The sequence below is a fragment of the Lagenorhynchus albirostris genome, chromosome 1, assembly GCF_949774975.1.
Source record: "Lagenorhynchus albirostris chromosome 1, mLagAlb1.1, whole genome shotgun sequence".
NCBI lineage: Eukaryota > Metazoa > Chordata > Mammalia > Artiodactyla > Delphinidae > Lagenorhynchus > Lagenorhynchus albirostris.
Genome location: NC_083095.1, coordinates 126,304,465 through 126,325,603, shown reverse-complemented (window position 1 = coordinate 126,325,603; position 21,139 = coordinate 126,304,465). Strand labels below are relative to the sequence as shown.

At 50.9% G+C, this 21,139-nt stretch overlaps 1 protein-coding gene across 2 annotated transcripts in view; it reads left to right on the top strand.

The window, feature by feature from the left end:
* The window catches only part of ITGA11 (integrin subunit alpha 11), a 125,473-nt gene that overhangs the window by 80,990 nt on the left and 23,344 nt on the right, over positions 1-21,139 (top strand). For both annotated transcript variants that reach the window (XM_060169791.1, XM_060169783.1), the window contains exons 11-16: positions 8,996-9,140; positions 11,700-11,848; positions 14,967-15,107; positions 15,336-15,539; positions 16,410-16,540; positions 20,877-21,043. In XM_060169791.1, the coding sequence (XP_060025774.1) occupies positions 8,996-9,140; positions 11,700-11,848; positions 14,967-15,107; positions 15,336-15,539; positions 16,410-16,540; positions 20,877-21,043 (937 nt within the window). The remainder of the gene's footprint in view (positions 1-8,995; positions 9,141-11,699; positions 11,849-14,966; positions 15,108-15,335; positions 15,540-16,409; positions 16,541-20,876; positions 21,044-21,139) is intronic.

Sequence of the window (21,139 nt, the reverse complement as noted above, 5' to 3'; positions counted from 1 at the left end):
GCCTGTGTGTGCAGGGGCACGGCCCTGCAACGATGTTGGGAGGGTGTCCAGATGTGCCAGGTGTGCTCTGGAAGGCAGCCCATGTGGGCTTCTCTCTTTGCGGACTCAGCATCGTGTTGCAGAGGTCCCAAGCAGACATATGGTGTCACAAGGGTCATGTTCTGTCTGGGGCATGTGCTTCACCTGGTTCTGATTCTCAAGATGAGGCTGAAACCTTATAGGATTGCCAGAGGGACAGAGGAGTCCGTGGCTACATGCTTTATAAGCTGTTTGGGGTATAGCCCCGCCTGGGAGTACCATGCAGGGAAAGCCTGTGTTGTCAGTATCAGCACATGCCCCCGTGGCATGCTTTGGACAGACAGGTGTCCTGGGTTTGCGTGCATAAGCTCTGCCCAGGCTGGCCCCCATGGGAGTGGACTTGCGCCTCCTAATTTGCCAGAAAATGCCTATCAGTCCATCCCACTTATATATCACTTTCAGTAACCCACCGAATTCTCCCAGCTCCTCTGTGAGGTGGACAGGGCAGGATTCCTTGTTCCCAGTTTGCAGATAAAGAAGCCAAGTCCCAGGAAGGTTGAGTGACCTGCTGAAGTGACAGAAGTGAGAGAAATATTAGTCTCATGCTCTCTCCCCAACAACGAGCAGCTGCTCCGTGAGAGCATTTGGAATCTAAGGGGGCCTCAGTCATAGATCTCAAGACGGAGGGAGGGGGACAGATGCACAGCAGACAGCAGGCAGATGGATGGAAACGCGACTCACACTCAGCGTTTCCTGAGCTGCATCTGGACTGTCTCGTGCCTGCTTGAATACAGCAAAATATAAATATAACTGCCCTATATTGATAACAGTCATGTAATATGTGCCGAGCACTTTAATTTTTCCAGAAAATTTCTGTGCCTCATTCATGCTCAGAAACAGCCCTGCAAAGTAGGCAGATGGTAATCGTTGTCCCATTTTAAGTGGTTATGTCAGCAAATCTTTTCACTGCCTTTTCTGTGCTGGGCCCTGTGCTGGATGCCAGGAGGTTCAGAGGTGAGAGCCCTGCCCTCAAGGAGCTCCCAGTCTGCGGGTAAGGGGCCGAGTACCAGGAGGGATGAGGGCATCCATTCGTACAGGTCAGGCGGCCAGTCCTGTGCTCCAGCTGGACTAGCCCTGGTCTCCTGACTCTGGGGTCAGGGCTGATTGGAAAATGCAGCAAGGAAAATCAATTTCGTTAAATCCAACAAGCATTTGTCAAATGCAACTAAGGTATCAAAAGGAAGCGGAAATTATTCTTGCCAAACAGGAGTCAGTTTGCAAACAACGCAGAACCGCAGTCCTGAGCTTGGTGAGTAAGATAACAGAAACTACAGACTTCTCCTGGGTACAGGCATTCAACTTCAGGAGGCCCCCCCCATCCACGGAGCCCCTGTGGAGACCCCCTGCTCAATGGGGAACCACCTGGACTCATCTAACACTAATTAAAGCAACATGTGATCAGGATCTTACAGAAGGAAAGGTCCAGGCTAGGGGAGAGGGGTGTCAGGGAAGGATCGGGGGAGGCTGGCACTCGGGCAGGCCCCTGAGGACAAGGATTTCAGCAGCCATGGGTGGCAGCAAGCAGAAGAGAGGAAGCTGTGTGCACAGGCCTGGGGGAAGTCTGAGCACAGACGGGGTTGGGGAGCGGGTCTCGGAGCAGCCCTGATGTTGGGGACAGCCAGAGAGAGTGAATGTCCCACGTCTCCATCTTCCATTCCGAGGTCATTTTTTGAGCATCTCCCCGTGTGCCCAGCTCTGTGCGAGGCACTGGGGATGTATTGGGTTGGCCAAAAAGGTCGTTCGGGTTTTTCCGTAACATCGGAGGGAAAAACCCGAACAAACCTTTTGGCCAACCCAATATATAGAGAGACGAAGGTAACATTTCAGCTGACAGCAGCTCACAGTCTAGTTAGGGAGAAAGACTCTTAAATGGTAAGTTCAGTCTCCTGCTTCTAATACTGTGATCTGTGTGTGCCCAGGAATCAGGGAACCTAAAGAGAAGGGAGGTTAAGACAAGCTTCAGGGATTCGGGGGAGTTCAGCTGAACCCTGACAGTGGCCCAAGCAGCAGATTGTGTCAACAAGTTGAGTCCTTGCAGGATCAGTGAGTCCCCCGGCTGCAGGGGAGAGACCAGGAGCTCAGAGCCCCAGCTTGTTATTGAGGTCAAGGTCATGTGCTGCCCTGTGCAGCTTCTTCCACGTGCTCAACTCTTCTTCTCGTCTCCTAATCAGAGAAACCAGAGTGCCTCTCCCCACCCTGTAGATACAGACCCCAGTTCTTCTATCACCCCATGTCTTGTTTTCAAGTGACAGACATCTGGAAGTTTTTATCTGGTAGGACTTTGAAAGAGACAGTGATTACATTTGAATCTGAGACTCTTTTATACTTTTTTTTAAATTTTCTAAATGAATAAAATCCTTCCAAATCCAAAGGAATTGTGCAATGATGGTGGGCTGTCTGGAGCTGTGACTGACCATTGGGTTGCTATTTTAGAGCACAGAGGTTTTTCAGTTCCAGGCTGCTGATGCCATCATAATTGGCCACAGGGGCTTCCCTGGTGGCGCAGTGGTTAAGAATCCACCTGCCAATGCAGGGAGCACGGGTTCGAGCCCTGGTCCAGGAAGATCCCACATGCCGCGGAGCAACTAAGCCCATGTGCCACAACTAATGAGCCTGTGCTCTAGAGCCCGTGAGCCACAACTACTGAGCCCGCGTGCCACAGCTACTGAAGCCCGCACACCTAGAGCCCGTGTTCCACAACGAGAAGCCACCGCAATGAGAAGCCCGTGTACCGCAATGAAAAGTAGCCCCCGCTCGCCACAACTAGAGAAAGCCTGTGCACAGCAACAAAGACCCAACGCAGCCAAAAATTAATAAATAAATAAATTTATTTTTAAAATAAAATAAAATAATTGGCCACAGCTGTCCTGTCCCTCGGAGTCCAACCCCGCAGCTCTCAGGGTCAGTCGGACCTCTCTGGGAAATGGAGACAGGAAGGTCTGGCCTTTCAGCTTTGCCCAGAACTGGTCCTGAGCCCGAGTGAGTCCATCTCCTGTGTGAACCCTTGGGCTCCATCTCCCCTGGAAATGCTCCACAGACAGCCTCAGGCAGCTGTTTCCTACAAATGTGCTGAAAGGGTCTTCAGCTGCCCTGGGCCGGTTGAGCTGTCAGAAGGAAAGATCCCTAGTCCCAGGGGAAGGACCCAGTAGAATGTTCACAAATGGCAGAGGAAAGGCCCAGGGTCTGATAACCTGGTCTGCTGCCATCTTACCTAGCAATGAAAGAAGCCTTCAAGTTAGGAAGGGTGAAAGCAACAAGAGGAAGGAAGGACCAGAGCCCAGGTTAGGAGAGGAGGCCCCAAGACCTTCCCTGGCCTCCGGATGCACTAAAGCTCCAGGCCACAGGCATTGCATTCCAGGCTGATGGCCAAAGTTCAGAGCTGCTGGGAAAACCCAGGGACCTGGAGCCCCAGGAAACTCTAGTCCTGATTAGCAAAAAGGGGAAAGAGAATATTCCAGAAATTACCATCAGGAAAATTAGCTATGGATCCCTGGCCACATTTCAGAATGGATTTGTAAGCCAATGGTTCCATTAGCATTTGGAAATGAATGCAAAGGCCGCTAAGTGCCGGCTGCTTGCTGAGGTGATGAACTCCCTGTCAAGCTGGGTAACCAAGAAAAAGCTGCATGAATCTGCCAGAAAGCTTGCAGAAGGGATCCATACCTCTAAGTCTGTAATCCCCATGGGCCACAAGGTGTGAAGGAAGGAAGAGGACCATATATAATTGATGCCTGTGGTGATGGATGGAGCTGCAGGGGAGCCCCCTTCCGTGATGGACTTTCCTACACTGCACTCCATAAATCTCCCCAATACCAAAATTTTACAGAAGGAAGCAGTTTTATTAGGGTGGGTCTTGTCTACACAAAAGACTTGACCACTCACCCAAGATAGGAACAGATGATTTTTCCTTTAAACTACACACTGATGGTCCGGCAGGCCCGGCCTCAGTTACATTTGAAACAAGCCAAGGGGACGGGTTGGGGGTGAGTCTTATTCCCAGACCAACAGCCCCAGCCACCCGCTGCCTCTTCAGCCTGTGCCCTTTTCAGCAGCCCTCCTGGGGCTATGGACTGGCTAGTATGTAAGGTTCTCAGCTGTTGAAGCCTTAAAGTTGCCATCTCTCCTAAGAGTTTTGCATTTGAATTCGCTTTGCAGATCTGATTCAATCAAAAATAAAAGAAACTCATCCATAATGGTGAAATGAGGGGTTGACACCTAAAGGCTGTAAAGCCCTTCTGAGTCCTCTTAGCCCTAGGCGGTGGACTCTTGCCCCTGCCAGCTCTGGGGCAGGCAGTCAGGGCTGCCCCCATATGAGGCCAGGACATGGTAGCCGAAGTCTGCCACCATGCTGGTCTGGATTGTTTACAAGTTGACTTCTGGTGGCAGGAATCATTTCTGGTTCATTGAGGTCGTCTGAAGCCCAGCCCCATGTCCTCAGGCTGTGCCCTGGTGCCCAGCGCCTCACTCCTGGGCCTTGTTCCAGGACCTCTGAGTAGAAATAACCCACCCTCTGATCTGGAATGAGTAGTCAAGTAACAGCGTGCCCTTTGCTCCCCACACCCGCTTCTCGACGCCCCCTCCTCGTGCCCTGACCACTGTCTTCCAGCAACACAAATGGTGCGGGACCCCTCTCCACAGAAACGTTGCAGGCCTGTTTCTGAGTCTTTCCTGCCCAACCCCATCTAAGCCTCCGGGCACTCATCCCTTCCTCAGGCTCCACTTGAGGCTTGTTGGAAACATCTTCTACTGAGAGAATCTGAGCAGCTAGTTAAAGCATAACCCACCCTCTTAATGATGCATTTGCCTTAGAAGGGGCTCTTGGGAACAGAGTCCTGCCCGCCCCATGGCCACTCTGGTGATGGACATGCAGGCAAGGGAGGCTGGGGGAGGAGGCCAGCCCTCGGTGCCCTCTAGGTGGTCTCCCTGTGAACAGAACCACCGGGGGCCACCTCCACCTACCTCCACAGTCCTGCCTCTCCAATGCCAAGAACTACTAGCATCTGGTGTTCTCATTCCATTACTACCAGGCCGGAGGAAAGCACTGCCTGGCCGTGTGGCCTCAGACAGATCATTTAACCTCTGTGAACCTCAGTCTTTGAGCAGATGTCTGAAAAGTATGTGTGGAATTGAATCTTGAGGCTTGGAATTGGAAGTGTGCATTTCGAGACTTCCTACTAAGTCAAGTAAGGTTTTCTTAAAATCCTTTCCTAACTCCACCATGCACCCACCCACCCCCTCGGCTGGTCACCCCCTCCAGTGGGTCCTCAGAATAAGTCGTCCTTGCCTCTATCAGATCATTCCTCACAGGCGGCTGTAGTGACTCATATGTGGGTCCAACGTGACTATGAGATCTGATTCTTTGCCTCCTGCCTCCCTGGAAGCGCTTTATGGGTGAATTAATGAATGAGAAGAACTACTATGTACCCAGTCCTTATTGGCTGCCAGGTGCCCTGCCAAGGATTCAGAATGCTAGCTCTCACCACAGGACTATTTACAGCTGAGGACCCTTAGGCTAGGCGAGAGTGAGGAACTTTCCCAAGGTCACACAGCTAGAAGTTTTGGAGCTAGAAGTGGAACTCAGGAACGTCTGACACCAGAGATCATGCTCTAACCCCCAGGCCAGGGATTCTCAACCTCTCGACCCCCTGGGCTGGTTACGTCTTTGCTGCGGGGCTGTCCTGCCTCTACCCACCAGAGGCCATAGTAACCTCAACACCACCCCCAGCTGGGACAGCCAGAGCTGTTTGCAGGCACCGCTAAATACTGCCTGGGGGGGCTAAACCACCCGCAGCTGGGAAGCACTGCTTCCTGTGCTGGGGATGTGACCCGACCCTGGCTGGGGACAGGGACTAGCTGGAACATGGAGTTTGGGGAGATATGGCCACACACCAGGGAGCACTCAGCTCAGCTGGGAAGGTAACACTGCTGCAGGGCTGGTCAGAGGGCAGCTGAGAGCTGAGCTGGCAGGATCTGATGGTGAGTGCCAGGCTCAGGCAAATACAGGTACAGGTCGTCCTCAGGGAGGGCACAGACTTGGCCTTCGACCTCCTGAAGGCCACCAAGCTTGTGTCCTCATTTCTTCACAGAGCACCAGGAAAGTCAGCTGGTGCCGAGAGTCCATCTGTGCAAGGCCACCCAGCTACACCCTGGTAATATCTGGTGGGGGCCCCAGAGGCCTCGTAGGAAAGGAGGCCGTAAGTCAGGGAGCCGGTGCCGGGCCTGGGGCATGGGACACGGCTCTTCCCCAGATGCCCTGCTGTTTGTTTTCCAGCTTGGCTTGTATGCCTGGCTTCTTCTGTCAAAGCTTTTGTCCTTTTTTTCAGCTCCACCCTTCCAGATTTTTTCCCAACTCAAAATGTCTGGGCTCCCCCAACTGGAAAAAGATTGTGACAACCTGAGGTTTGCCTTGGTGGCCGTGGCTTGCCCTCTCAGCCCGCCCACTCCTCAGTGCGCCCTCTCCACGCACAGCAGGGCCCCCAGGAGACCCTGCTCAGGAAATGGCCTCTCACTAGAGCGCAAGCCTAGAGCCACTGCCGGGTAGAATGGCACAAGGTGAGAGCCTGGGACCCTCACCCTTGCCCAGTGCTGCCAAATGCAGAAATCCCGATGGAATTCCCCAGCCCCACATGTGGTGAGTCAGCATGAGGTCTCCCCAGCTGAATCCCAGGCACCCAGGTTGAGCCAGCCCTTCTCAGTACGTTGCAAAGGCTTCCGGTCATCTACAAAGCCAGACATTCATCTTCAAAGGCCTCCCCGTGAAGCAGAGACTGGTCTGCTGTTGCATCAGAAGCAGAATCTAGGGGCTTCTGGCGAAGCAGATAGTCATTTTCTCCTCTGACCAACCCCATCCCAGCCCTGCTTCTGACTTGCTGTGTGACCTCGGGCAACTCCCTTTCCCTCTCTGAACCTCGGGTGCTCATTAGTGCAGATAATGAATATCTGTCCCACTTGTCTCCATAAATGAGTGACTGGATGAGAAAGGGTCCCTCAAAGAATGGAGCACACCCCAAGTGCAAGGAATGTTGGCGCGAGTCCCTGAGGCCCTGGCCCGGATCCTGGACCCCGCAGATTGTCAGACTCTCCCAGGCTGAGGCACACAGAGTGGGAGGGAGAAAGCTAATGAGAAAGTGAGACTTTAAACACAACCCAGCACATCGGACTCACCCAAGAGCAGCTTATTTATAGCTGTAAAAACATCCTGTCTGAACAGTCAGTTCTACCTCTAGAATATTAGGATTTTTTAAATCCTTATATATGATCAACTTTACTCTTTAAAGTGACACCTTGGAAGTGAGAAAAGGAAGCTTAGCTTATTATGGTTCACAATCTTGCCCTCTCCACTGCCAGTAATGAAATTAGTGCCTGGGGATTCCGCCTGTGTGTTTAGTTATGGCTCTGATCGTCCCAAGGCCAGAGTCACATTTTTCTATTGGCACCATTGCTTTGGGGGCAAGGAGAAATTGAGTGCCTTGGACCACAAGTGGTGGGGAAACCGCAAATCCCACCGACCAGCTGGGTTGAAGCAGGGCTCAGTGGGAGAGAGGTGACCTCACCAGCTTGTGCTTTAACAGCCCAAAGCTGGGAGGCAAAGCTGGATGCCCCTGGCACATGATCACCAAGGTGACCCAGGAAGGCCGCCCCTCCCTGCTTCCACGCCCCCTCCTCAGCCCTTCATTGTCCCTAGTCACTTCTCTTCCTCTTCTGAGTGCTTGCTGTTTGTCTTCCTGTACCCACTAGTTATGTGGATGGTTTGGGGGGGTGGGGGTGGGGATAGGGTGCAGGGGAAACACAGGGAGTGAGTGGACCCAGTCCTTGGAAATGACCCTGGAGGCTTCCCCTCAAGGAGCCAGAGCTCTCCATCTTCCTGCCCAGGCATCACAGCATCCGCTTACCCTGCGACTAAAGACCAGCTCCTGTCCTTGGGGTGCTGGCTGTCACAAATGTGGACCTGGCTTATCTGTCTAGCCTCATATTGAGCCACCTTGCCCTCTTACTCAAGGCTCCAGCCCCATCAAACAGCTTTCAGTTCCTCAAGCCAAAGGCTCTGAACTCTCTCCAGCCTCAGGACATTTGCACAATGCTGTAGGTTTGGTGGCAGGACCTCTGGAGCTTTTGCTGTCTGCCTAAACTTGTCCAAACACACAAATCACAGAATGAAGACTTACGTCATAATAGTTTTCCATTTCCTTAGTTAAGATGAAGCAACCATTTCCGAGAAGGTAGAAGTATGTGATGTTTGTATTAAATTAAACTTAAATATCGCTAAAAAGAAATAAATAAATCCCATCCCTCTGGGTGTCTGGGTAAGCATCACTTGCTCAAAACGCTTTTCCTGAGCCCCCTCCCAATCTAAATTCAACCTCACCATGACATTTATCATATCCCTCATTGTGTGGCATTTACCACAGTTTGCAAGTATTATGTTTATTTGTATATTTATTTAGAATCTGTGAGGGCAGGAACAGTATCCCCAGCACCAAGCAAGTGTCTGACACAAGATAGACACACAGGGGCTTTTTACTGAAGAAATGAAGAAGTAGGATTTACACACTCAGGAAAGCAACTCAGACACTACGAAGAAATGGGAAGGAGGAAAAGCATAGGGACACCACTTAAAGGAGTGTCAGAAGGAAGGGATGGCGACAAGAGATTTCCTAGACGGGTTCTGAAGCCCAAAACGGAATGGAGCTTTGGTCCTGGAGTTGGAGTTTGTTTCTAGAACATTCCTTCAAAGTTCCTAGGCACCTTCAAAAGCCAAGAATCCTGGCTGGAAGTTGAGCTATTAAATAACAAACCCAGGAGAAGGTGCCGGAGGGGACGGGCAGATGGATGCTTCATGGTTGCGGATGTGGTGCAGCTTCCCGGCAAGGGGCACCTGGGGGACACGAGCTGATGTGCATCCCCTTCCCAATGTCAGGACGGGATTCTGCTGGGAGCCGTTGGTGCCTATGACTGGAATGGAGCTGTGCTAAAGGAAACCAGCGGCGGGAAGGTCATTCCTCTCCGAGAGTCCTACCTGAAGGAGTTCCCCGAGGAGCTCAAGAACCATGGCGCGTACCTGGGTAAGAGCCAGAGCTGAAGGGTGGCTGGCAGGTGGTGGGCAAGGAGGGGACCTGAGGGATCCAGAACCTGCCCACACCTGAGGCCAGGGGCCTGTCTGTGCATATTCTATGCTGACTCAGGCACAGTCAGGGGCCATTGCCTCTCCAGCCTGGCATCCACCACGTCCAGCGCCATACCTGGCACGTCACAAGCTCTCGATAAGCAGGCGGAATAAATGACAAGCAATGCACCCCAACCTGAAATGTGTTTCGGTTGATGCTTCTAGACTCTAGGGCAGCTGTTGTTGTGTTTTCAGGTTTGAGTGCAGGAAGACTGTCTCCCCAAGGCAAAATGCAAGTCGAGAATGTGTTAAGGTTTACAATCAAGGCAGAAGTCAGTTCCCATTAAGTACCTTAGAGTGGTCATAAAAAGAAAAGCATGAATCGTTGACCTGATAGTGATAGGTCCCAGCTGTGAGACCTTTACCTGACAGATCCCAGTCACCTCTAGCTCTGCAGGAGCAGGGCCTCCAGCATCCATGCTGAGGCCCTTCTGCCATGGCCTTTCTGAAAGGGCTGAACCAGAACGAAGGGAGCAGGGGGCGAATGCCCAGGGCTCCCGTTGTCTGTGAGTCCTTCTGGGTTTCTGAACGGAACCCACCAGCTGTGAAGTTACTCATCACTAATGCAGCCTCGGACTCCACTTCTCCGTGAACTTGGGCCATCCAGAGTTGGCAGTGGGTCTCTCTGCGGTGGGAAGGTCACTCCTCCCAGAAGATCCTGGGGGGCGCAGAGCCAGGATGAAGGGCCTTCATGAGGCCCAACTGTCTCGCCTTAACTATAGTCACCACCTTGGGTGTGAGTCCTGAGGGAGTGCCTTTCTCTTCTTCCTCTTCCCTCTGGGGGTTCGTCCAGTGAGGGCAGTGTCTGGGGTCTCTGGAAGATTCCTCCCAATGTGCCCCAGGGGAGAGGGGGAGTTTGGGGAGGGAGACAGGCCGGCCAGGCTCTCCGCCTCCACACTGGGGAAGCTTATGGACTTCGGGCCACGGGTCCTCCTGTCAGCCCTTCAGGGAGGCTGTCCAGCTTTCGGGGGGGCCCCGCCTGCTGGTCAGGGAGCCACATGGGAACTGAAACCACTGCCAGCAGACGGCTGGGAAGCAGGAAGCTCTCTCTCAGCACAGCTTGGAGCTTTGAGAGTCAGCCCACGCCTGCCCCCAGGACACTCAGCCCCCAAGACCTTCCCACCACCACTGTCCCTCCTTCTGAGGAAGCCCGAATGCCCAGGGCCAACTGAGAACATTTCCAGTAGTGCCACTGAGCGCTCAACTCAGAAGAAACCTTTGCTGCGCACCACAAGCCTAACCCCGCTCTACCCTCAATACACGGCCACGTTAGCCACCCGCCATGGGATATCTTGGTCTCACCTACCTTTCAAACTCCACTTCCCAGCATACATTTCCAAGAGTCAAACACGGTGTGTCTGGAACCAGAGTAGCCCACCCTACTGCACCCACCCTCCCGGCCACTGCCTCGGCTCCTCTGTGCATCCCGCGGCCAGACTGGAAGCAACCGGTGACCCGAGAGACAGTGTTACCCACAAACACACAGGCGCACGCACGTGCATGGGCGCGAGTGCACACACAGACACACACACACACACGCAGGCATGCACACATGGCAGAAGGAGACATGCATCCCCCAGAAACTGCCCAGGAACTGCCAACAAGGCCTGACACCCATCTAAAAACTGGGATCCGTGATCCAGTTGCCTGGCGGAAAGTGGGACTCTCAGCTTTGCACACCTTCTGGGGCCCCACTTTCAGGAGAGCTGCCTGAAGATGCTGCACAGTCACTCCCCAGACCTGGGCGCTCGACTGGAAAGTCACAGTGATCAGGCACAGATCCTAAGGACACAGATTGGTGGCCTTTCCCAAAGAGCCTCTGGGTTTCCATCTCTTTCTCTTTTGAGTGCACTGAAAGAAGGCTAGTCACTCCCTCTTTTGAGTTTGCAAAGCTTTGGGGCTGCAGGAGTCCCTGAGACTCCACCTAAATGCCCCAAGCGGAGCAGTTCCTCGCCTCTGCACAGCCAGCTCTTCAGTTTTTGGTGGACCACTTAGCAGGGGGTTCCAGTAATGGAGAGGACACTGATTGATCCCCAGAGAGACTATTGGTGGGGATCAAAAACAAAGCCTGCCCAGTATAAAAAGAAATGTGGCTAGGGTTTGCCTTTCTCTTGCCTCCCTGTTCCATCATGCACTCACCTGTGAGGCAGGTGAAGCATGGGATGTGCGTGTTCCAGGTCAGCAATGCCTATAAGTGGCCCCACCTGGCTTCCTCGATGCCTTCAAGCAGAGGGTGGGCGCAGTGAGTTCTCCCCACCCTTCACCGGCCCTGCCTCTTCCAGGCCTCCTCAGCTGCGCCTGGGAACTACTGCCCTGTGGTATCACATCTGCTCGGCCTGGTCTGAATGCTCTCTGTTCAGCGGCCAGTCGTGTGGCACAGCTGAGCCACACACATAAGGCCCTGGTGAGGTCTGCCAGGCCACAGGGCCAGAGACCAGCCTGTTTTCTCCCATGGCAGGATACACAGTCACATCGGTCGTGTCCTCCAGGCAGGGGCGGGTGTATGTGGCCGGAGCCCCCCGGTTCAACCACACAGGCAAAGTCATCCTGTTCACTATGCACAACAACCGAAGTCTCACCATCCACCAGGCCCTGCAGGGCGAGCAGGTAACGCAGGGGAGGCTGGGGGCAGGGCAGACGGGTGGGACCGCAGCTCAGCTCTTCCCTCTCAGGACTGTCCCCAGACCCACAAACGTCCTTCCTGGTTGGGGGCATATGCCTCCTTCACACCCGCCTTACACACCCGCCTTAGAGCTGATGTTCCTTCCCCAGGAAGCTGGCCTGGTCCCTGCCGCAGCAAGAGAACCCAGGAGAATTTGCTAGCCCGCACTTCATGGAGCCCTTGTCTCTGGTGCCTTGGCCCGACCTCTGCCCCCAACTACCAGCCTCTTTCTGGTCATGTCTAGAGTTCAGGGCCAGAGGCAGCATCCAGGCTATAGCCTCCCAGCTTGGGCTGCCAGGGCCCATAGACATCCTGAAGGGGCACTCGTGTTCCTCAAGCCACCTTGGTGCTACCAGAAGTGAGAGGAGTCATGCCTCCACCCATAGCACGGCCCCACGGGTTCACCAAGATGCCAGCTTCTTTCCTTTCCCGGAATGGGCACAATGCAGAACTGTACGGCTGCCAGTGTCACTGCCCCGGATGTGGTGGGCAACCAGGCTGTGCTGCTAAGAGTCTTGTGTTGGATGGTCATGAATGCAAGCTGGAAAGCTATGATAAGAGGCAATGATGGTGAAAAGATCAGAAAACAGGGTTCTGATCCAAGTCATTTCAATAGCCCAGGAAAACTGTGGTCCTGAGAAGCAACATAGCTTTTCCAAGGTTATAGGGTAGATTCACGGCTGGGTCAAGTTCAGAATCCAGGAGTCTTGGTGGGGCTGTCTACCTTATGCTACCTCCTGACCCCCAACCATCCCTAGACCAGGCCACGGCCCCTCCTGCCTGGCAGCATCCGGCATCCGTAGTACCCTGGGCCTGAGCTGAGCCCTGTCCAGGCCCTTATGGTTATTCTTGGCTCACCCCCGGCCCTCCAGAGCCTGGGAACAGCCCTGTCTCCTGCGTTTTCTACTGCCCTTGGCCTGTCACCATGAGGACATGTTCTTCACCGGGTCAAACCTAAATCCCTCTAGCTACAGGGAGCCATCCTTCCACCATTCCTCTTCCCATCCCAGGGCACTGGCGGACCTGGGCACTGCTCTGGCCCCAGCTTCCACCCTGCCCGCCCACACTCTACCCAGGGCTGGCTCTGTCGGGAACCCTAGGCTAGACCTTGAGAGCTGAAGGGAATTCGCTGATGAATTTATGACATTTATACTGCCTGGTTCCATCTCCAACATCCGAATGAGAAACCGCAGCGCTGAAGGCAGCTAAGTTAAGTGGATTCCAAATCACCATGACCCACATAGCTGAGGCCACATGTTTAGACAGGGTCTCCCTCCGCCTCCCTCTTTGCTCTCTGTCTGCCTCTTAATTATTTCATGTGGGCGCATCTCTTCCCCCCCACCCCGTGTTTATGATTTCCTTTTTCCCTCTTCTGTATTTTTATCGTTCTCCTCGGTTAAAAGCTCTTAATGCTTGAGGATAAATTTCTTCTGAAAACACCCTAAGCCAGGGAGGGAGAAGCATTGGCTTGAGGGTCAGATGGATCAGAGTTCCAACCCAGTTTGCCTGTGACCAGCCTTCTGACCTTGGGCAAGTGAGTTGAACTCTCTGAGCTTCAGTTCCTTCCCTGTAAAATAAGGACGATAATCTCTCCCAAGACAACGTGAGGCTCACACAAGCTAACCTGAGGCTGTAAAGCGTCTCACACAGGGCCTGTCCTTGGGAAGGGCTCCTCTTCTTTCCTGAGCGACCCTTGCTCCTATAAACATTTACTGAGTACCTCCTGCGTGCCAGGCACGGCACCCATGCCTGGAGGGAACAGGACAGGCACAGCTCCCACTGTCCAGAGGCCCTGGTGGAGGGAGCCGGGGCTGGGGGAGCATGGAGGAGGGACCATTGCAGGGAGTGGAGTAGGGAAGGGCAGGGGTGCTTCTAACAGGCACTGACCTGAAGGACGATAGACATTACCAGGAGAGAGGGGAGGGGAGAGGGTACAGGCCAGAGAAAAGTATGTGCAGGGGGAAGCAGGAAGCCAGCTGGAGCCGGGGGGCTTTTGGAGAGGAGAAATCACTTGGTATGTCGGGAGGGGATGTGGGAGCCAGAGGGTGGGGGACAGAGGCTGGTCTAGGAAGGTCACACTGAAGAGTTTGGACATTTTCCCCCAAAGCAAGGAAGCGGCATGGTCAGCTGCTGGAGGCCACTCTAGCTCCCCGCAGTGGTGGGCTGGAGGGGCCATCCTGGAGGGGGTGGGGCTTTGGAAATTGCCTCACATGGGGGAGAAGCATCGGAGGAGGCGAGAAGTAGATGGATTCGGGACATGTTTGGCATCCACCAGGGGGACTTGCGGGGAGACTGCAGGCGGGAGAGGTGGAGGGTGGAGCCAGGGAGGACCCTTAGGTTTCTAACCGAGTGGTCAGATGGTGCCCTCACTGAAGGGGGGAACACGGCACCCATGGTGGGAGAGGAACACAGTAAGTGCTCAAATACTGAAAAGAAATCATAAGTTATCACCCAAGGTGCTAAGCCCAGAGTATTTGGAATATAAGAAATTGAAAGTGAGCTAAATGTCCAGCAACAGAGGATTGATTAAATACATTTGGCGCACGTGTAATTCGGAATATTAGAGAATCACCAATGATCATGTAGGAAAAAAATATAAGACGTCGGAGAAAATACTCATGATCCATTGTTTTATTTAAAAAATCAGAATATATAAACTATACATCCAGTCCGATCCCAGATTGTGAAAATAAAACCATACACATACACACACACACCCTAGAGAAAACAGTCCAGAGGAAAAATATACTGAAACATCCATGGTACAGTTGGTTGTTGGGACCGTGGGTGACTTTTATTTTCTTCTTCATATGTTGCTTTTATTTTGCTCACTTTTTGCCATTATAATTTATCACTTACAGAATAAATGGCAATCAATAAAATTAAATAATGGAAAGCCGAGTGGGGGCGGGATGGATAACAGAAGGAGAAAAGAGGGAGGGACCTTCTCATCTGTGCGGCAAAAATTCCGAGTCAAAGGCTGTCCTCAGTTTCCATCCACTGGCGAGCAGGGGCCTCCCAGTAGCCCAGCCCCACGCCCCTCTCCCCATCCCTGTGCCGCAGATAGGCTCTTACTACGGGAGCGAGATCACCTCAGTGGACGTCGATGGAGACGGTGTGACTGATGTCCTGCTGGTGGGCGCACCCATGTACTTCAGCGAGGGCGGAGAGCGGGGCAGGGTGTACATCTACAACCTGAGACAGGTACGGAGCGTGGAGGCTGGCCAGCTTTCCAGGGGCACCTGATCCCTGCCTTGATCAGGTGTCCACACCTGTGGAGCGGGGGAGGATGGGAACCTCTTCTGTCATTGGGCTTATATAGCAGGAGAGAAATGAGGAAACGCAGAGGGGATGCTGCAGGCCAGAGGGGGTCACGACCCAGAGAGCCCTTGCCAAGTCCCCCTGAGCCTCTTCCTGACACTGGTTTCGCAGAACCGGTTTGTTTACGATGGAACACTGAAGGATTCCCACAGTTACCAGAATGCCCGATTCGGCTCCTCCATCGCCTCGGTTCAGGACCTCAATCAAGATTCCTACAACGACGTGGTGGTAGGAGCCCCTCTGGAGGACAACCACAGAGGAGTCATCTATATCTTCCACGGCTTCCAGGGCAACATCCTCAAGACACCGAAGCAGGTGACGCCCCCCTCCCCGGTAGACGGATGGAGCTAGGACTTGGAGTCCTGGTAGCTCACGCCCCGTCCTCACACAGGAAAAGGGAACTTGCCTCAAATCGAAATTTTGAAATGGGTGCATTTGTCTTCAAGCCCTTCCCATCACCCCTTTGGATACCCTCTCCCTGCTTAACTTTATCTCCCCAGCAACAGCAACACAATCCCAAGGACCCGAACCTCACTGGCCCTCATATGTACTCATGCAATTGACTACACGTGGAGAACGCCTGTTTGGGCTCCTCTTCTCTGGAAGTGCCTCAGGCTGGAAACAGTGTTCTTCCCAAAAGTGACCCATCCCAAGTCCCCTCAGGTCATCACTTTTGCCTACCTATTAGTAAGGTATACCACAGTTAGAGATAATGGTGGGTTACCTGCCAGGTGATGTGTATTTACACCCAGTGGGGAATTCTTTTTTTTTTAAATTGAAGTGTAGTTGATGTACGATATAAGTTACAACACAGTGGTTCACAATTTTTAAAGGTTATACTCCATGTATAGTTATTATAAAATATTGGCTGTATTCCCTGTGTTGTACGATATATCCTCATAGCTTATTTATTGTATACATAATAGTTTGTACCTCTTTATCCCCTACCCCTATCTTGCCCCTCTCCCTTCCCTCTTCAGCGGGGAACACTTTTATGACACACTATTTTAATCTAAAAGAATGACTTAATGGCAGGAATTTCAGGTGCCATAATGGACCAGGAGAGGAGATAGCTTTGGGCCGGGGAAACTTCCTGATGATTTCAAACAGGCTGTCTCCAGGGCTCCCAGTTGCATCTACCCCTTAGGGTGCCCACGCCCAGCTCTTTCCTTCCACTCCCTGCAGAGAATCGCTGCCTCAGAGCTGGCTCCGGGCCTCCAGTATTTTGGCTGCAGCATCCATGGGCAATTGGACCTCGACGAGGACGGGCTTGTGGACCTGGCTGTGGGTGCCCTTGGCAACGCCGTGATTCTCTGGTTGGTTCCCCGTTTTTCTTGACTTTTGGGCTCTCCTGAGGGTCATGATGGATACAGGGTTTAAAAGATACGCTTTAGGATCTCTGTCTCTTGTCTTTAATCGCTGTGAGCCAAATGCACCCTGTTCTTATCCCGTTGCGACTACAAATTTCCTTTTCATGGAATCACTGTAAGTTATTTTGAAGTCCAAATCCCTCTTCTCAGTGGACTGCTAAGATTTTAGAGCAATTCAGTGGCAAAAAGCCCCTCTTAGAATTTTTCCTAGAAGTTCTGGCTGCTTGGTCATTTCTTCCACTCAGCTTCTAAAGCTACTTTAAAGGACAGACTGAGAATATTCTCATCAGCTGGGAGGCTCTCCCTTCTACCCCAGTGTGAGAGAGGATTTCTTTCCTCCAAACCCCATCTGACCCCTGGTTTCCTTTTGCAGGGCCTCATTTCTGCACCATTCCATCAGATATTTGTCATACATTTGCACTTAGGGTCTCTACTTAGCAATGGTCTACAGCTTTAAAAAAAAGGGGGGCGGGGCGCTTTCTAAAACTCCATCTAAATATTTTACCATGCGATGTGTCAGACACTTTTTGAACCAAAAAAAATTTTAATTTGAGCTAGTTTTTTATATGTTGATACTTTTAATTATAAATACAATAACTTAAAGAAAATTTGTAAAATAAATCACTCAGAGTTTCATCACCTTAACATTACCACTATTAACATTTTGGTATATTTCCCTACCAGCCTATTTCCACCTGCATATAATTTTATATAAACGCAATCACATTTTTCATACAACTTAAGAAAGACATTAAACAGAGATATCCTGTGACTTCACAGGGAGAATCTTCATGTTCTTGGTCCTCAAGAATATCACGATCCAGTCGGGAAATGTCTTAGTCCAAGTTCCCAAGAAAACAGAGCCTGAGGCTTAAAGCTTCTGCGCCTGCGCCCTGGAAGGGGCTTCAGCCCCAGGGACGGAAGTGAGGGTCAAGGGAAACTGAAACAGGAAAGGAGGAGAGAGATATGAGTGGTCGTTAGTTACTGAATGAGCTGCGGCCTCACGCCTGGGGCAGCTCCCTGCTCCAGCATCTCCAGAGAGGAGGAAGGAATACAGCCTCTGCTTCCTGCAACAGTCCCTTAGGGGAGCAATGGGGAGCAGCGTATCTGCGGGCTCCTCATGTCCCCCTGTGTCATGGCCAAAGCATCAGCTGCCCCACGCCTCCGGGTGGTATCCCTTGGCCCTCTAGGCAAGCAGGGTCTCTGCGGGTCCAGCACCAGCTCCACGGCCTCTCCCTGAAGGTCTGCTCTGCAGGTCTTTGGTAGCAACGGCAGCTTGGGCTAAATGTATTCACTGCGTTGCAGTTCAGGTGAACAAGACCCAGGGTAGAGGGTAGACATGGCCTCTGGGGTCTGTAGGGTGACACATAAACTAAGTCCTTTACAGGAAGCAAGGTATATGCACACATACATCAAAAGAATCAGTATCACAGAAAGGACTCAGTCAAGCCCTAGCTTGTGAGGTCTAAACCTAAATGCTACCTGAGTAGTGCCGAAACTGTGGGCTGGAGCCCTCTGGGAAGACTTCATAGTCAAACTCCATGGATCTCAAACATGACTACCCTTAGGATCACCTGGGAGCTTTTAAAACTCTCATTGCCCGGGTTTTACCCAGACCACTGAAAGCAGAATTTCTAGGGCAGGGGCCCAGGCAGCAGTAATTTTTAAAGACTCTCAGGTGTGTGTTTCCAAACAGAAGGCGTTCTCACTTACCTGCTTTGGTTCTCACAATTCCGCATCAGAGAGATCGTGGGACCTGCCCAGTGCAGCCAAGACTCAAACCCGTCCTTCTCACTCCACAGTACAGAGGAGGCGCCATCCCTCTTCCACTACGAAGAGCAGCGTATTAGCACAGATAATCAGGCTAAAAGTCTGAAGCGTCTAAAACACACTACACTTATTTCTTTTTACATAAATGCATAGTTTGGAGAGGCAATATTTCCCTTCCCTAACTCTGATCGACTTAGACAATAGAAGTGTAAATAGGCATTTCCTTGGCTGTCTGGATGGGGCAGTGTTGGGATGGATGGCTGGGGGCAGGTCTCTGGAACAATGAGTTATTCTCTACTTTGGCTGCACATTGGAATCACCTGGGGTGCTTTAACACCCACGCTCTCCAAAGTGTGGTCCAGAGACCAACAGCACTAGCATCACCTGAGAGCTTGCTAGAAATGCTGGATCTGCATTTTAACCAGAGCCCCAGGAAATGCACAAATGTATTAAAATCTGAGAAGCACTGCTTTAAGACATGGTGATGCCTATTCTTGTTGGATCTGACCTGGAGAGCAACTTGGGCATCAGGATGTTTTTAATTTAATTTTTATTTTATATTGGAGTATAGTTGATTTACAATGTTATACAGGTGTACAGCAATTGATTCCATTATATATATACATGTATCTATTCTTTTTCAGATTCTTTTCCCATGTAGGTTATTACAGAATATTGAGTAGAGTTCCCTGTGCTACACAGTAGGTCCTTGTTGATTATCTATTTTATATGTAGTAGTGTGTATATGTTAATCCCAAACTCCTCTAATTTATCCCTCCCACCACCTTTCCCCTTTGGTAACGATAAATTTTTTTTCAAAGTCTGTGAGTCTGTTTCTGTTTTGTAAACAAGTTCCTTTGTATCACTTTTTAAGATTCCACATATAAGTGATATCATATGATATTTATCTTTCTCTGACTGACTTCACTTAGTATGATCATCTCCAGGTCCATCCATGTTGCTGCAAATGACATTATTTCATTCTTTTTTATGGATGAGTAATATTCCATTGTATATATGTACCACTTCTTTATCCATTCATCAGTCAATGGACATTTAGGTTGCTTCCATAGCTTGGCTATTGTAAATAGTGCTGCAGTGAATATTGGGGTGCATGTATCTTTTCAAATCATTGTTTTCTCTGGATATATGCCCAGGAGTGGGATTGCTGGATCATATGATAGTTCTATTTTTAGTTTTTTAAGGAACCTCATACTGTTCTCCATAGTGACTGTACCAATTTACATTCCCACCAGTAGTGTAGGAGGGTTCCCTTTTCTCCATACCCTTTCCATCATTTATTGTTTGCAAACTTTTTGATCATGGCCATTCTGACTGTTGTGAGGTGATACCTCATTGTAGTTTTGATTTGCACTTCTCTAATAATTAGCAATGTTGAACATCTTTCTGGCCATCCATATGTCTTCTTTGGAGAAATGTCTATTTAGGTCTTCTGCCCATTTTTTGATTGGGTTGTTTGTTTTTTTGATATTGAGCTGCATGAGCTGTTTGTATATTTTGGAGATTAATCCTTTGTCGGTTGCTTCTTTTGCAAATATTTTCTCCCATTCTGTGGGTTGTCTTTTTGTTTTGTTTATGGTTTCCTTTGCTATGCAAAAGCTTTTAAGTTTAATTAGGTCCCATTTGTTTATTTTTGTTTTTATTTTCATTACTCTAGGAGGTGGATCCAGAAAGATATTGCTGCAATTTATGTCAAAGAGTGTTCTGTCTATGTTTTCCTCTAAGAGTTTTATAGTGTCTGGTCTTACATTTAGGTCTTTAATCCATTTCGAATTTATTTTTGTGTATGGTGTTAGAGAATGTTCTGGTTTCATTCTTTTGCATGTAGCTGTCCAGTTTTCCCAGCACCACTTATTGAAGAGACTGTCTTTTCTCCATTGTATATTCTTGCCTCCTTTGTCATAGATTAATTGACCATAGGTGTGTGAGTTTATTTCTGGGCTTTCTATCCTGTTCCATTGATCTATATTTCTGTTTTTGTGCCAGTCCCATACTGTTTTGATTACTGTAGCTTTGTAGTATAGTCTGAAGTCAGGGAGCCTGATTCCTCCAGCTCTGTTTTTCTTTCTCAGGATTGCTTTGGCTTTTGGGGGTCTTTTGTTTTTCCATACAAATTTTGAAATGTTTTGTTCTAGTTCGGGCATCAGGATTTTTTAAAGCTCTCCAGATTACTCTGATGTACATGCAGGGTTGAAGTGATGAGAAGGCAAAAGGATGTCAGTATGGTCTGCAGCAAGCACAGCCCCTAGGAAAATGATGAAGGGCTGCCTCAAGGGGCTGTGAGGTTGCTTAGCCTGCCCTTCATCCACCTGTACACTTTTTTTGCCCAATCCTGTGACACCTGGACCCCCTCCCTGCATGCCCCACCACTGCCTCACTCCCAGTGGGGGTTTTACAGATCCCATTCCATCTGACTCTCCACCTTTCCCTGGGTCCCAGCAGAGCAGTCTTGTACCCCACCCAACCCCTGCTTCTCTCCCTCCTCCTGAAGGTCCCGCCCTGTGGTTCAGATCAATGCCAGCCTCCACTTTGAGCCGTCCAAGATCAACATCTTTCACAGGGATTGCAAACGCAGCGGCAGAGACGCCACCTGCCTGGCCGCCTTCCTCTGCTTCACACCCGTCTTCCTGGCACCTCATTACCAAACTTCAACAGTCGGTAAATCAACCCCCTCCCCACTTCCCCAGCTCCAGTCTCTCCCCCATGGGCTTTGCATTCGCTCTGTTTCTAAACCTGGGCTTTTGCTGAAATGGG